Source organism: Blennius ocellaris (assembly GCF_963422515.1).
Source record: "Blennius ocellaris genome assembly, chromosome: 11".
Taxonomy (NCBI): Eukaryota; Metazoa; Chordata; class Actinopteri; order Blenniiformes; family Blenniidae; genus Blennius; species Blennius ocellaris.
In genome coordinates, this window is record NC_137660.1 from 4465442 (window position 1) to 4482593 (window position 17152).

Here is a 17152-nt window from a genome sequence, read left to right on the forward strand (position 1 = left end):
CCTCAGCAGCATCTCGAAGCAGTGGTTCTGATGCAGCAGGTCGAAGACGTACGTCATTTCATTGTATCTACCAATGCCTGTCAGCAGGCGCACCTGGTCTCACACACACACACACGCACACACGCACACACACACAAATGAATTTAGTTACAGTGAAAATAGTTTTTACGTGCTGTATCTTTCTGGATTATGAGTCCCACTTGAGTAAAGACACATTTCTTTTTTTGTCCATGTCCAGATATGCAGCATGGCTAATCCTTGTCCATCAGCTTTTATTCTACAACGTTGTGTGAATTTGTTTCTCAGCTCTGGCCATCATGCTTTTAGCTCATGGTTCTTTTCTTCATCACAGTGACAGTTTTCTGCTTTTCTCCAGTTCACACTCTGAACAGTGACATCTGGTGGTCACAGTTGGTATATTTCCATTCCATTCCATATCTTAATAAGTTGCATCTTAATTTAATGAGCAGCCAACTAAGCAACTTTTTTTTGCCCTTGTCCTATTCGGACACTTAGGAAAACATTATTATGTGATTGACAATACTCTCGGTGATGCTACGTATACCACACTGAACAAAAATATAAATGCAACACTTTTTTTTCCCCCCGCTCCCATCTATAATGAGCTGAACTGAAAGAGCTAAGATTTTTTTCTATGTATGTAAAAGACCTATTCCTCTAAAATATTGAAAGATTTGTCTAAATGTGTGTTGTGACAACCCGAAAAAACACGTTTTGAAAAGTAGAGGCGTTGGATCGTCATGACAACTGTCTTGATTTTTGGATTCCCCGCCCGCTTCCGGTCCGGCGCCGCTACATCACCTCGCTTTCTGATTGAATATCTGATAAGATTATCTTATGATGATCGCTCAGATCATCATAAGATAATAATGTCCTTAAGATTGTTGGAAGGAGAGAATCGGGGCCAAAATCGGCCTAATTATTCTGCCGTGTGAACTGGGCTTAACACACATTTAGACACATTTGTGAACAATATTTGAGAGAAATAGGTCTTTTTCCATACATAGAAAAAGTCTTTGAATTCAGCTCATGAAAAATGGGAGCAAAAACAAAAGTGTTGCATTGAGATTTTTGTTCAGTATATGTACAGTTACCACACTAATGCAAACACTTTCCCCCACTGTTGGGAGATCAAACGAATCTGAACAGTACTTTTTTAGATATTAAAATTAATTGATTATCAAACAGGTATATAAATGACAAAAGAGAAACAACAGATACGGGACGACATGATTTTGACAGTGGAACCAATGATGACAGACAGCAAGCAACAATTTGCATTTATTTGCAGTGTGAACGTAGCCTAAAAAGCTGTGTCCAGAAACAGGACTCATTTCATCCATGAGCCCTTTCCTTGATGTGAAACAGAAGTAGTAAAGTAAAGTAGTAAACCTCAGACAGTCCACCTATACTAGTGTTATTAACTGAAGTCTAACGAACATACGAGAAACAAACAAATCTGCTTTAAAAGCTCATTAAAACTAACTGAATTTGAAAAGAACAACTAAAAATGAAACCGAAACTAAAACCATTATGCCCTGGATGGGAGGTTTACCAGCAGGCTGTGATGTTCTCCTGGTGACAGGTGGGTGTGACTCAAGTGACGGGCTGCCTGAAGCACTCTCACAATCCCCTCCATGTTGCAGGTGAGGCTGAAACAGTTGTGGGCCACTATCAGTAGCTCTACAACTACAGAGAAGAAAAAATAGACTTCAAACTTTCAACAAAGTCCATTTTTTTTTTTCAAATGTATTTTATGTTTCCTCTGCAGAAAGGAAAGTGTCTGTGTCGTACTGCAGCTCAGGTCTCTCAGTGGAACCGTGTTGAGGTTCTCCAGCAGTTTCACTCCCACCAGGTTGGGGTCTTCACACAGTTTAATCAGCTGCATAAGTGAGTCCCGCCCCTCTGATGGCCTGAAAACCTGCTTCTCTACTAAATCACACACATACACACGTTTAATTGAACAAAATCAGAGGCTCGCGTGCTCTGCGAGGTGGGCCCGGATGTCTCTTACCAGGCTGCAGCTCCTGAGTGGAGCTGATCAGGCCCTGGACCACCGACGACGAGACCAGCTGGGCTACGGTGTCGGCGCTCAGACCCTGAGCTTTGATGAAGGCCTGGGCCTTCCTGAAGCGCTCCAGCTGCTCCGATTGCAGCAGCCGCTCCAGTACCGAACGGGACTCCTCCACGCAGATCTGACTGAAGGAGCACTGCAACTCCTGACCGGGGAAAAGGAAAACTGGATTTGCAAGGTGAAATAGTTACACAGTTAGATTTTAAGTACCGTATTTTCCGCACTATAAGGCGCACCGGGTTATAAGGTGCACTTACATTGATTGACATAATTTACAACTTCATTCATATATAAGGCGCACCGCCCTATAAGGCGCATGGAATAGACCAGTGGTCAGCAACATTTATAGCTCAAAGCCATTAGGTTACATTTTCCACTGATTCTAACACCCAGAGAGGTGCACACACTTTATTTTGATAGTCCTACCTGCAGCCTATGCCAGGAGGACACTACACACAAAACCTTCTTCACTGCTGGTTGACAACTTACAACTACCGGTAATAAACTAAACTACATGAACTAAGCAACAAAAACACAACACAACACAATTATTACCGACACCACAAACCAAATATAACCCCCAATAATTGCATTTAAAACACCACAAACAGCTGCAATGAATTATGGGAGTTTCTATCGGCTGCACTGAGGAGCTCAGGATGTCCCATCATGCCTTGCAGCGACAAATTCATGTTTTGTGTTGTTGGAGGTTATTGTGGGTTGTTGTTGGGCTTGGTGTTGTGTTGATTGTGTTTATGTGTTTTTGTTCCCCAGTTTAGGGAGTCATTATTTCATCTAGTTTATTTTGGTTTGTTAGAATGTTGGTGTGCAACCATGAGTGATGAAGGTGTTGTGTGGATTGTCGTCCGCTCTGAAGATCCGGTTGCGAAGTTAGAGTTGTCAAAATAAAAGCTTCTGGTTGTTCAGCTGCCAAATAGCAGTCTTGAGTAGAACAATCGTCCATATATAAGGCGCGCTGGCAGCTTTTGAGAAAATTTGAGGTATTTAGGTGCCTTATAGGGCGGAAAATACGGTAGAATAGAACAAAGCAGGCAGATCGTTTGTCGGCTCTTGTGGAAGCAACGTGACACGTGAGACCCTGCTCATGTGTGAAAGACACTGGGTTTGCTCCTCACCTTGGAGAGCTGATAGAGGCCCAGGACCTGCTTACAGTAGTTGTTGCCATGGTGACACTGGTCCAGGAGCTTCTGGAGCTGGACAGCTACCTCGTCCTCCGGGAGCATCACAAACGAAGCCAAGCTGCTGAAGGAGTGAGCTGGTTGAAGAGGAGAGGAGACACAGGAGGGCGTTAAGATTAAATATTTGGAGAGAGACGTCTCCTGTCTGGTTTAAACGGCTTCCTAATAAAATTCTCAACTTTGTTGACTTACTCAAAACTAGACCTACTTCATTATTGAAACATAGTGGCTAGATACTGTATATCAGGTTCTCTTTACTATTCACAGTTAATCCTTGTAGCTTCAGACCAAATGTTTTGGACATTACAGCCATGACATTCACAATATGAAAATAACTACAATGTTTTCTAGTCTGTGTAAAGCTCTGAAATAAACAGAACTTTTTAGAATATTCCTGTACACTGACAGGATTTATGCAGGATATAATTGTGAAACATAATGTCGTATATGTGCGATACCATTTAAGAGGGATTGTTGATTTTCTTGCATGACATCATGAAAGGGAAATCTCTGAATCACCTGTGTGAGTGCACATTTGATAAAAAGTGAAGCAAGTGAGGGAGATGACTCTCTTCACTTCTGGGGCCTCATATTATTGTTAGAACGTGGATTTTGCATAATATGGGACTTTAACACACATATGAATATAGTGGTAAGTTGCAGGAAACAAAGCTAAAGCGCTGCTGTTATAGTCATCAGTTCATTCCTAGAGAGAGAGAGAGAGAGAGAGACAGAGAGAGAAAGAGAGAGAGGCAGATGTCCTGGTGAAGTGTTGAAGATGATAAAGTGTTTGCCGTGTGTGGAGAGAGAGAGAGAGAGAGAGACAGAAGGAGAGAGACAGAGACAGAGAAGGAGAGAGACAGAGAAGGAGAGAGACAGAGAAGGAGAGAGACAGAGAGACAGAGAAGGAGAGAGACAGAGAAGGAGAGAGACAGAGAAGGAGAGAGACAGAGAGACAGAAAAGGAGAGAGACAGAGAGACAGAGAAGGAGAGAGACAGAGAAGGAGAGAGACAGAGAGACAGAAAAGGAGAGAGACAGAGAGACAGAAAAGGAGAGAGACAGAGAGACAGAGAAGGAGAGAGACAGAGAGACAGAGAAGGAGAGAGACAGAGAGAGAGACAGAGAGAGAGAGAGAGAGAGAGAGAGAGAGAGAGAGAGAGAGAGAGAGAGAGAGAGAGAGAGAGAGAGAGAGAGAGAGAGAGAGAGAGAGAGACAGAGAGAGAGAGAGAGACAGAGAGAGAGAGAGAGAGAGAGAGAGAGAGAGTTTGCCGTGTGTGGACTGAAGCTCACAGGTGGAGATGCTCTTCCTGGTCGGACCCTCTGCAACCTCCTCCTCCAGTTCAGGGTTCAGATCTCCAGATGCCAGGCTTCTGCAGCACAGCACGACCCACAGGTCCGGGTGGTGCAAGGAGAAGTACCGACAGACGCGGCTCGCCTCGTGGACACTTCCCTTGTCTAGCAACTGACCAATCAGACCAGCGAGAACGCCCCTCTCCTGTGGACTCAACCCAGACTCTTTGTTAGCGTGGGGACCTGGAACTCCTTCCAGACTGAGGTACTTCTCTCTGTTCAGGTCTGATATATTAGAGAAGGAGAAGTCCTTCATGAGGACTTCGTACGTGCCGGTGTCTGGAGGGAGGTTAAAGACGCTCTCCTTCTCCATTGCGGCTTTGAGAGAATACTCATGCACTCGGTTGAGCCAGAGCTCCTTCTCCAGGCTCTCCAGCTGGTCCACGGGAGCCGGGCTGAGCAAAGAGAGCCAGTGAGCAGCAACGCTGAGCAGCAGTCTGTACTCCTGCAGGTCCAGCAGCTCAATCTGCGACTCAGAATCCACCGGAGAGGCGACTGTGGTGGTTTCAGCCTGGGACAGGAAGAAGCGGGAAGCTGACGTAGGGTCGGAGCCATCGGCCTTCAGCTGCTCGTGACATTTTCTCCAGAACGTGACCCTTGTTTCCAATCTGCCCCACTGCCGCCGGGACTTCTGGGAGCTCACTTCTTGATGAAGCTGTGACAAAGGGGAGAAAATAAAATCATTTAAACCGTAAACATATCTGAGATGTTTCTTCATGAAGCCCACATGTTGAAAATGTTTGAATGCAACATGCGTTGTGTTGTATATATGTCAGAGTGTCATAAAAGCCAGGTCTAGAATGTCCAAATCATCCGACAAGATGAACCTTCAATGGGTTCCAATTAGAAAACAGTCACATTTTTGTGGCTCCCATAAGTCTTCAGTTACTTTTTACACACCAGACTAAAAGGAACTTTTGTCTTTCGGTAAATTAAAAAATCTAAATGGCTAAAAGGTTTGTCTATTACATCCCACATTGTCTCTTGCACGTTGCCTTTCATTCAGCTGAGAAATGTTGAGGTTCCAAACTCATCTTGCCAAAAGAACCAGGATCAAATCTAAATTAAAAAAAAATAAAGCTTCACTCGTTTACTTTCACCGACAACCTGCTGCTTTACCTTGAGCTTTGGGATGTGGAGATTTAAAAAAAAAAAAAAAAAAAAAAGGCTCAAAATGGTTAAAACAACTATAAATATAACTTAAATTATTACTTAAACATATAACACAAATCAGGGGTCTCCAACCTCGGTCCTCAAGGGCCCCTGTCCTGTAGGGTTTAGCTCCTCCCAGTTCAACACACCTTTTACAGTGGGGGGGTTCATTATTGGGCTTTTTCACAACCTTGGTGATGACATCATCATTAGATTCAGGTCTGCTGAAGCAGAGGGGGACTATAACATGCAAAGACAGGGAGGACCAGGGTTGGAGACCCCTGACGTAAAGTATTGTCATTTTAAAGGTTGAATCTGTTCCAGACATTTGGGTAAAGCATGTCTTTTAGTTCATTTCTATTAAGATATGAAAACGTTAATGCTTTAGTGTCATGTTTTGTCAATATTTACCCAAATTCTTCTCAAAAAGCATTGATTTCAACATGTTGTACAGACAGAAATATAAATAGCTGCAACTGGACAGTGTGTTGATAAACAGATAGATTAAAAACAATAGACAATAAATTCAATGTGCATATAAAACAAGACTATACTAAATAGATGAATATATACAATAACAGATAAGATATATACAGTACAGTGTGGGAGGTAATAAAAATAGAATAAAATAGAATAAGTAAGGGCAGGAGATTGTGCGTAAGCAGCGTTAATTCATTCATTCAAAACCATTATATTGACATCATGCATTACTGTTGAAGTCTGATGGACCATGGGAAAAGCAGTTTGTTATCCGTGCTGGTCAGCCCCTCAGAGCCAGAGCGGAGCAGTGCTCCTGTGGTGGTTGTCCAGGTGAGGCATAGACAAAGTAAATGGGTCCCCAGGAACTTTAAGGAGGACGCTCGCTCCACACACACTCTGTTAGCGTATTGGAGCAAAGTCCTCCTTTGCATCCTGAAATCAATAACCATATTTTTGGTCTTCTTGGTGTTCATCAAACTTAATGATGGTGAGCGAGGGATGAATGGGGATGCAGTCGTCTGTTTAGATGGACAGGGCTCAGCACACAGTTCTGGGGGGGTGGGGGGGGGGCGTCAGGGTGAAGGAGTAGAACTGATTCACCCTGACAAGCTGTGCTCGGTTGGTCAGGAGGTTTTTAGATCCAGGAACACATTGTGGGGTCAAGTCCAAGTCGACCAGTTTCTTCACTTGGATGTCAGTGTTGAACACCAAGCTATGATCAACTAACAGCATCCTAGTGTCGGTTCTCAGGAGCTCTCGTGTGGCGAGCCGTGGCAATGGCGTCTTCCATGGACCGGTTTGCTGGGATAATGGGAGCTGCCTTCAGCCAGCCTTCAGGCGGTACTGTGGTCAGTGATGGCGTTCACACATGGCCAGAAGAAGCACACTTTTCTTGAAACAAACTCTAGTCTGGATCAAACAGTGCTGGTGACGTCACCTCTGTCAGCTCGGGTGGTTCTCAGCTCCTCCTCCTCCCCCGCCCTCACGAGACTGCAGCCCAGCTCACAGCCGCCTCCTCCCACCCCCTCTGTGACGTAGCCAGCAGCTCACGCTCGTAGTTGTAGTAATGTACTTGCAGATCTCGGCGCCTCGTTAGTCTTTTATTGTGGGAATAGCAGCAGGTTTCAAGAGGAGCTTCTGAGTAAATCCAGTTTCAAAGTACCGTAGTTCTGGAAGCTTCTTTGGTGAAGTGTCGCTCGCAAACAAACACATTCTTTGCGGAAAAGAAAAAAAAGTCCAGCCACATTCGCCGCTGTGCTTCTTCTTTCGGCAAGACAAATAGTGTGGAACCATACTTGCACCTGAAAACACATTTTCTCCAAGTGGACATGATGGTGAAAACACATTTTCTCCAAGTGGACATGATGGTGAAAACACATTTTCTCCAAGTGGACATGATGGTGAAAACACATTTTCTCCAAGTGGACATGAAGGTGAAAACACATTTTCTCCAAGTGGACATGATGGTGAAAACACATTTTCTCCAAGTGGACATGAAGGTGAAAACACATTTTCTCCAAGTGGACATGATGGTGAAAACACATTTTCTCCAAGTGGACATGATGGTGAAAACACATTTTCTCCAAGTGGACATGATGGTGAAAACACATTTTCTCCAAGTGGACATGATGGTGAAAACACATTTTCTCCAAGTGGACATGAAGGTGAAAACACATTTTGTCCAAGTGGACATGAAGGTGAAAACACATTTTCTCCAAGTGGACATGAAGGTGAAAACACATTTTCTCCAAGTGGACATGATGGTGAAAACACATTTTCTCCAAGTAGACATGAAGGTGAAAACAGTTATCGACAGCAACAAAAACAGCAGCGTTCAATGTGAAGTGAGCAGAGACTGAGATGGCGAGCAGAGAAGAGGCTGCGCGCTCCATTTGTGGGCGTGTCTTGTTTTGGTTTCCCTGCATGTCAATCTTCCTGGAGGCGGGGCTTCTCCAGCTCTGTGCCGCGTCATCAAATTGAATCAACGTGTTGAGCTCCCCCACCAGTTAGAACAGAGAAAGATCGCCCTCCAACTCAAGCTTGAAGGAATCAATGAAAAAAACACTTTGGGGATGCATATGAACCCCAAATAGCACTTTTATGATATTTAAAGCACAGAAAAGTCGATTTAGTATAATATGGGTCATTTTAAGTGGCTATTTTGTTTGGAGCATAAACAACAATGAGCTTGAAAGAGCACAGTGGAGTAACTGTGAATCAGACCTGGCTGAGCAGCAGGCAGTGGATGGGCAGATCGGCCAGCAGTGCCACCTGCCTGGCTTTACTGTACAGTCCTCTGGCTTGCAACATGTCCACAGCAGCCTGGAACTCCTCCTGTTGGACGGAGGCCAAACTGCACTGCAGTAGCCTGGGAGACAGTCTGACCTTTGACCCCTGCAGCAACTGACTGAGTTGACTCAGCTTCCTGAAGTCTGGACCTGCAAACGCAGACGACACAAACAAAATAATCCAGCCTGTCAATGTCGAGCCATTTCATAGAAACACCGCTCCATCACCTCCTGTGAATGAAAGAAAACCTTGAAAATCATACAAGCTCTCCACACTATAGGGCCAGAATACATCCCTCAGGCCTCACCATTGGACTTGAGGAGCTTGTCAACGTCGGCCAGGAGCTGCAGCAGTCGGTGGAGGTCATACTGGGAAGAGCAGCGCTGCAGCATGGTGAGAACCAGCACGGAGGCCTGGCTTTCCACCCACTGTAGGGGGAGGCTGCCCTCCGAGGCTGCACCTCCGTTTCTCAGCTGGAAGAACAGGGAGGCAGATGAGGAGCTCACCCTATACAGGACATTTTTTGTACAGGCCATTTAAGAGCAGATACTTTGTTTTCAACTCAGGAATCTAAACCAGAGATTCTAAACTGGACTGGTGGGTTGCAACCCAAAAGTGAGTCCTTAATCTTACGATAAAAAACGGTTTTGTCATTAACGTTCACTTTCACTCTGGTAGCTCCCATCTATCGAAGGGCTTTCTTTTTGGAAATCCCAGCAATGTTAAGCCAACTTAAGACACATTTACCACCTGTAATTTGGCACCTGCCACATTGGCCTGCATACATCCGCTCTTCCACAATAACAATCTGATGTGACATGTCGTGTTTGATGACTAGATTTTTGGATGGTTAGTACATCTCGTGATTATTTTTTTTTTTTTTTTATAAAACAGGGAGCAGCTACCACTGAGATGTGATGGGAGGGACTCACAGCAATGAGGGTCCTCTGGAAGTCCAGGAGCTTTAATTTGGCCTCAGTGAAGTTCTTGAAGTTACAACACAACTCAAACATCTTCAACACCAACACAAGGGGGCAGTCCTGCAAGACGAGAAGGAAACTTTCTTCTTCAGCAGAGATCGTTAACTCTCAAGTGCCTCAATGAAGGGTGTTTCTATTTTCTCAGAATTTCATCTTAAACCATGCATAGAACACTCAGGCCCTCACTACTCCATCATTTTAAATCGCACCTTAAAATTACATAAGTAGGACTTTCATATTTCCTCAACCGCATTCAGAAACCCCCCCCCCCCCCCAAAAAAACCCTGAAATTCAGACATAAGAAACAACTTTAAATCTAAAAGTCTTTGCTCTCATCTGCCGTTTTTACCCTCTGGAAGAGTTCAAAGCCTTGTAGGAGGGGCCGGACATGGCCCAGCCCCAGCAGCGCCCTCCAGATGATTGACAGGTCATGCAGGGTCCACTCATGGTGCTCGGGGGCTTCGGCCAGGTGGGCCATAGCTTGGACAGCTATGTCACCATTAACGGAGGTCAGTATCCACACACAGAGACACTGCAGCACATCGTCCCCCTGTGGAGGCATTTCACAGTGGTGTCATGAAAACACACCAGCTAATCACATTTGTGCATTTCAGGCGATAAAAACTAACTCTCTATTCTTTTTTCTTATCATGAACATTGGGTCATGACCGGTAGGAGAACCAGCGACATTGCAGACACAGGTCCATATAAAAAAAAGAACATACAAGCACATAAAAGAAAAAAACAAACAAATAATAATAATAATGCAACTATGACACAAATATAAAATAAAAACCGTGCCAGTGTTGTCTGAGTTTAGAGGGAAATCTGCAGCAGTTTTTCAAAGGGCACATAAAGCTGAACATTTCAAGATCCCTTTGAAGGCCCTAAACAGTGAACGCTTGACGGGATCTAAGCACATAGAAAACTTCCTAATCAGCATGTTAGCCTGGGCATATATATTTCACAACGCAGCCGATAGACGTCTTTGTCGTCCCTCCAGTCATCAGATAAGACATGGCCAAGGTATTCAACTTCCTCACAAACATCAAGAGGACTGTTAGCCAGATAAAAGGTTGAAAAACTTGATTTCTTGTCCCCAGTGCTTCTAACTATCATTATGCGGCTTTACTTTGCATTATATTTGACGTCATGATTGCTGCCATACTGAGAGCAAACCTTCAGCATCTGTATTTAAACACACACACACACACACACTTATAAAGCTGTGCATAATCTTCCAGTGTTACTGAGTGAGCGATTACTGCGTGTTTACCTGTAGGCAGGCAGCCAGTATTGCCAGAGTTGGGCAGCGCTGCATTAGTGCCTCCTGCAGAAGGAACCTGCAGGGCCTGTGATCCTCCTGGCTTTCCAGAAGGACATGGAACAGCTCTCTGGGGTGTTCAGGCCTTGCAGTGGCACTGGCACTCTTGTTCCTTGCAGACTTCGACTGCTCCTCAGTATTCAGATCACTACTCTGACTGTACACCTGCAGGTCCTGAAACGCAAGGCTCAGGTGAGCCTGTAAGGTAGGGTCAAACTGAGCCACCAGTGACCTGACCTGGGGGGGAAAAAACAAACATGATTACAAAAAGGAGCATGGATTTCAAATGGAAAGAAACTCTCCTACAGCGTTAATGAAGACGTGTGTCCGCTTTACCTGTTGGGGTGGGAAGTTGTGCAGTTGGACAAATAACAGGAAGTGTATGAACTGTCTGTCTTCAGCACAGTGGGCCAGATAAACAGAGCTGAGGCACCGACCATGGAGCTGACAGAACCGGACAGGCAGCACCCATTCCTGAGCCGCTTCATACGAAGACCTGACACGGGCAGAGACATGTAATGAGCCGTCACTGTCCACTTATATTTCTATTAAACCCGAGGCATCATCTAAATCAAATCAAATCAAGCTTTATCGTCATTTGGCTGTACATGCAACTGTAGTGCAGGGAGTCGGTGTATAGCTTGATTAATGCTTGCAATTTATCCTCCACTTACAACAGCAGAAGTCACTTTCAAGATCTAAACTTATTTCACTTTATGGTATGTTCTAAAACAAGAACTGAGTGTTTTTCCACATTCCAATATAACTGTATATTGTATTTAAGGAAAAGATGGGTGGGATCAAGAACAGATCCCCAGGAGACACCGGAGGAGCAGGTGTGTGGCTGGGCTGGCAAAGATTTGATCTGAATATACCGAGTCCAAGAGAGGTATGCCTTTAATCCGTCCAGATTTGGTGTTACACAGAATTATTTACATCCAATACACACGAGTCACTGAATTTTTAAACAACAAAACACGTCCAAAGCACTAACCTTTAGCGACATTGAAGCAGAACATATTTATTTCATATAGATGATTAATTGATGGAGGGGCTACCTGCTGAGGCCCTTCTGCTCTAGATTGTCCAACACTGCAGCTTCTAGGTATCCAATCAGATCCTCTGCAGCTTCAAGCTCCGCCTCCACCAGTTTTACACCTTTAGACACTGAAACAAGACAGTCAAGGGTGAGTGTGCGGACGCACCATGGCAGAAATCTGCATATGCATGTGTGTTTACCCAGTGTTTGCAGATGGCCTGCAGGAGCAGTGTGTGTGCCCTGTTGGTTCCAGTGCTGCAGGATAGCGTTCATGGCTCTGATGTCCACTCTGAGCTTGAGGCTGCAGATTCCGAGCAGCTCGAAGAAGCAAACTGCAGCCGATGTCACAGAGGGCAGATTGAAACACTGCAGGGTCAACCTGTACGCCTGTTGACAGGCCCACTGCAGCCTGAAACGCCAAGCACAAACGCACACACACACACACACACACACGCAATGTAGTATAGCAGAGGAGTGTTTTCATATTTTGCAATCCATTTCTTTGTCTCCTGCTCACAGCAGCTTGACGTCACTGCAGCTGCCCAGCTGTTGCACCAGGAACGTGGCGTATGCAAATGATGGCCGACCGTGACGGAGGTAGAAAAGAAAGTCCAGGTTCTCCACCAGAGCAAACCTGCTGACCAGGTGGGGGCTAGAGAAATGAGGCAGCTCTGACGTTTCTGTCAAAACACAACACAGTTAACCAAATATTTAACAAAATGATTTGTTTTCATTTTGAACATGATTTTTTTTTTTTCCAAAATGATTTGGATTGGTTTTGAACACCGGTTTCACACATACAAATTGTACACACAGAAACATTGATCCCATGCACAACCAACTTATCAAACACAAACAAGCTTGCAAATAAACATAAAGACAGAAGACACATTTCTTGTGTCCATGCTCATATACACATGTAGATTCAAAATAATACAATTGACTTAAAATACAAATACATATAGAGGTGGATGTCCTTGAATGGAAATCCTTAAAATTCTATATCAGTCAATATCAAGCGTTATAATGTGGGAGCCGCAGAGGGCCAACTACTTATCCCCAGGTTCTCCTGCCAGGTGCATTTTGCCTGAATTCTCTAGATAGTTGATGAAGGGGCCCCAGATGTGGTCAAAGAGAGATTCTTTACCCCTTACAGTGTATGTAATTTTCTCTAAGAGCAGTGTCGAGGACAGTTCAGAGAACCATTTTCTTAGACTTCATCCAGCCGACCTCCATCCATGAGACAGCAATTACTCTTTTGGCCAACGTTACAGCTAAACCAATAAAGGATTGTTGTGTTTTCCTAATTGTACAGTTTGGTGGGTATAGACCAAGTAAGAAAAGTTTCACATCTAAAGGGATTTGTATTTTTAATGTCTTGGATACACCTCCTCACCCTTCAGAACCTTTGTATTTGATCGCATTGCCAAAGACAGTGAATTTGTGTTTTCCTTTCTACATTTGTTGCAAGAATCTGGAATGGCGTGATTGTATTTATTTAGTTTTTCAGGAGTTATGTATGTTCTCATAAGTCAGTTGTATTGCAGAATTATGAGGCCTGTGTTGATTGTCTGCTTTTGGGTTTTACTACAGGCACATTGAACATTACTTTTACATTTACTGCTGCTACTACATGCACTAACCATTTTTTTGATACTGCTGCCCTATGGCTAATCCCTTTTATACCATTACAATTCCTGCATATTAACACTATTGCTATCACTTCTGCTATTACTGGTGTTGGGATCTCACAAGACCACAGAAAGTTTGTTCATTTCCAGGGAAAGACATTTGTCATGATACACAGTCATGACATATGAGTTCGGACCCAGGAATGTCATTGACCATCACACCCAGTGGGGGGGGGGGGGGGGGGGGGGGGGGCTTTTCTCTCTTCCCCGGTGAACACCAGGGAGGAGCTGCATCCGTGCAGTTCCTCTCACAAAAGGTTTTTGCTCCTGTTCTTCAATGGAGGAGGAGGTTGCTGGAGGCAACTCACTCAGCGTTAGCATACAGCTAACACCAGAGGCCTGCAACCAGGGCCTTCACTCCTCAACTCCTCTACTGACCCACCACGAGGGTCAGACCTTCCCCTGAGCCAGAGACCAGCACCCAGAGTCTGATCTCCCATCAACCAGGGAAAACCAACCAGTTTCTTCAGGATGAGACAAACAACACCTCACAGAACTTCTTTGTGTTTTCCTCAACCAGCAGGAAAACCATCACAGACCTGAACGACCAGCTCCTCAGTCTGGACAAAAGGAACAACCAGGAGCTGCAAAGAAAGACTCCTGAAACATCAACTTCATCTTCAGCCAACCACAGTTAGCTGGAGGTGCCAATTACAGGAGAAGACGCCAGCTTCCCTCCAGCCAGGACAACAATTGAACTCCTTCAAAGACACCAAGGAAGTGGTAACAACTGGGCTTTACCTGAGATTAGTTAAACCTGATGCTATGATAGAACTGTTTAACTTTATGAAGATGTGTTGGTTCTGTTACAGTGATTGAGTTCTATAGATAATGATATTAGGAGCAGTGATCAACCTGTAAACCAACGTTAGCTCTGCCACAGACACAGGGTCTGCATGCTAATCTTTGCTTTACTAACTCGTTAACTCACAATCCTACACATATCACATCAAAGACAACATCACACAGTAACTGAACACCATCTGACGACTCCTGACGTTTTACAAAACAAGTCTCATTCACATCAAGTCATTCTAGAAATGGTCCTTTAGCAGAGACACACCGGAAGCAGATGCTAAAGGCTAGCTTCTATTGTTCCATTGTTCTCCAGCACATGGTGGAGACCCAGGACAGACTTCTGCTCTCTGATAACCTCCATTGGAATGGAGTTTCTTGTGATCCGCCATCTTGTTTTGCAGTTCTGTCACACATCACACGTCACACGTCACACGTCACACACACACACACACACACACACACACACACACACACACACACACACACACACACACACACACACACACACACACACACACACACACACACACACACACACACACCCTCCATCTCCCTCTCTCCACATACGCACCTACACACACCCAGCTGTATATAAGTTAGAATCTGTGTTTATTTGTTTTCATTGTTAATAAATATAATTTTTGGAATCATACTGGCTGTGTTATTAATGAGCACAAAGGTGAATGAAATGTCGACCTCTTCTGTGTCAAGAACTCCAAAATCCTTCAAGCTTTTCAATAACATAATGAATAACTATCTTCAATAATTATTAATAATTATCGATAGCCAAACACAACGTAAATGGTTCCCCGCGTAAGGAGGGACCGCACCAACTAAATGGTACCTAGTGATCCTTATGAGGTAAGAAATCCCTACACTGGTTTGACTGCTTTACAACTACAAACCTACTTCCAAAAGGCCACAATGAAAAACATATTTAATAAATTCTTTGTTTCATAAGGTTGGTGCTGGTTTTCAAGTCTTACCGGTATAGTTGAGCATGTTTGCAGCTTGCCAGCCAAAAAGTCCGGATGGGTCTAGAGGGGGGAGCGACTGTGAAAACAGAGAAAGATACAATCTATTAAAAACCAGCCTGCGGTAAACAAATTGAGGACTTTAGTGCCTGGTGGAAGCAGAGGTACTATTGAAGGTTCACGACAGTATCTACTGGACAGCTTTAGTAACACCCTAAATGTATTTATTTTACGGTGAAATTTGTTTACTTCTCGTAAAGTGAAATTAATAAATAAATAAAAAATGTGTCTACTGGGGCCGTTCTGGAACATTACGGTCATTACGACTAATGAAAATGGGGCAGTCACAATTGCTTTTCATCGAAAAATTGTATTCAAAAAGCGAAAAAATACCCCCTGTGAAATATTTATCAGAATGTTTGTTATCAGTTGTTAAATAGATGCCATAGTGCAGGTTGCAGGTTCAATCCACGCCACTGACAGGCCACAACAGTGGATCTCTGAGCAAGACCGTTGATGGTTTCCCATCTATGAATCAATGGGTTGTTTCGGTGAAGAAATGTCCCCAAAGGGATTAAAGAAGTGTGACAATCATGGTCATTATCAAGTATCTGGGCTGCACAGTGTGGCAGTGGTTAGCGAGAAGGTTGTGGGTTCAAATATGTCCCGAGGCCTTTCTGTGTGGACTTTGCATGTTCTCCCTGTGTGTGCAGGTACTCCGGTTTCCTCCCACAATCCAAAAACATGCAGGTGGAGTCAATTAGTGATGAGCGTCAGTGTGAATGTGTGCGCTTGTCTGCTTATGTGTTTGTGCCCAGTGACAGAGTGATGACTTTTTCAGGGCGTATCCTGCCCTGGCCCACTGCATGCAGGGATTGGCTCCAGTGCCCTGTGACCCCGAACAGGATAAGCGAGATATAAGATGGATGAATGGATGGATTATTAAGTATCTATTTATTCTGATCCTGGAATTCATTTGGTAAATCGATTTAACTGATATAGCACTTTTCAACTGCTTGAGCACTCCCCAAAGTGCTTTACATTGTTAATCACATTGATCCATTTACACCCCAGTGGAGGCGGCTGCCAGGGAAGGCACTCAGTCCATCCATTGAGAGCAGTTTAAGGTTCAGTGTTTTGCTCACGGACACTTTGATAAGTGGACAGATAGGGAATTCAATCTGCATTTCTTCACCCTGAAAGCATGACACATGGGAGAGTCAGGAAAGTGTTCCATACAAGGGAAGGAGATACCTGCAGGAGGTGGTAGATGGAAACGTCTGAGGGTGGGCTGGTTCCTCGGGGTCCTGGAGGGAACAGGGCAGCCTTCAATTTGGGATGGAGAGCTAGAGCCATTTTCAGGAGTTGGGGGTCCACCGCTCTCTCCGACCTGCCCAAGCTTTCACCCTGAGCCATTACCTGCACACAGGAAGCACCAGAGCAAACCAAGTCAAGTCAATCAAGTCATCCTTCATTACATTTGGGTTGTTTTGTTTTTCCACAGTGAACTAGATTGTAAGCAGAGGGGTGAGAAATGTACCTGGTCAAGTCCTCCAGGAGCAAACATGATGGCAGCCAGGGCCAGCAGACTATGTCCCTCTAACAGCAGACTACTGAGGGATGCCTGGCTCCCTGGCAGCAAGACCTGAGCACTGGTCAAACTGGCCTGGAAGACCAGTCCTGGATCTGGAACAATGAAATGTCCAGATGGAAAGAACATTGAAATCTGCATTGAAAATACACACAGGTTTAATGTGATGTTTTGACATCGTTATCAATC

The 17152-nt window shown here is 44.4% G+C and overlaps 1 protein-coding gene across 2 annotated transcripts in view; it reads right to left on the reverse strand.

Moving 5' to 3' along the window:
• Positions 1-17152, reverse strand: part of spg11 (SPG11 vesicle trafficking associated, spatacsin) — a 77014-nt gene that overhangs the window by 11644 nt on the left and 48218 nt on the right. The window contains exons 18-35 of one of the 2 annotated variants that reach the window (XM_080504179.1): positions 16913-17058; positions 16627-16791; positions 15385-15451; positions 12427-12589; positions 12110-12318; positions 11929-12037; positions 11207-11366; positions 10823-11107; positions 9896-10096; positions 9499-9606; positions 8874-9039; positions 8501-8715; positions 4586-5300; positions 3232-3371; positions 2036-2240; positions 1816-1950; positions 1577-1710; positions 1-93 (exon numbers count right to left, since the gene is read on the reverse strand). The exon at positions 1-93 is cut by the window's left edge and continues 27 nt beyond it. In XM_080504179.1, coding sequence (XP_080360305.1) covers positions 1-93; positions 1577-1710; positions 1816-1950; positions 2036-2240; positions 3232-3371; positions 4586-5300; positions 8501-8715; positions 8874-9039; positions 9499-9606; positions 9896-10096; positions 10823-11107; positions 11207-11366; positions 11929-12037; positions 12110-12318; positions 12427-12589; positions 15385-15451; positions 16627-16791; positions 16913-17058 — 3416 coding nt within the window. Of the gene's footprint in view, positions 94-1576; positions 1711-1815; positions 1954-2035; positions 2241-3231; positions 3372-4585; positions 5301-8500; positions 8716-8873; positions 9040-9498; positions 9607-9895; positions 10097-10822; positions 11108-11206; positions 11367-11928; positions 12038-12109; positions 12319-12426; positions 12590-15384; positions 15452-16626; positions 16792-16912; positions 17059-17152 lie in introns of both variants that reach the window. The other variant, XM_080504178.1, reaches the window with a different exon arrangement.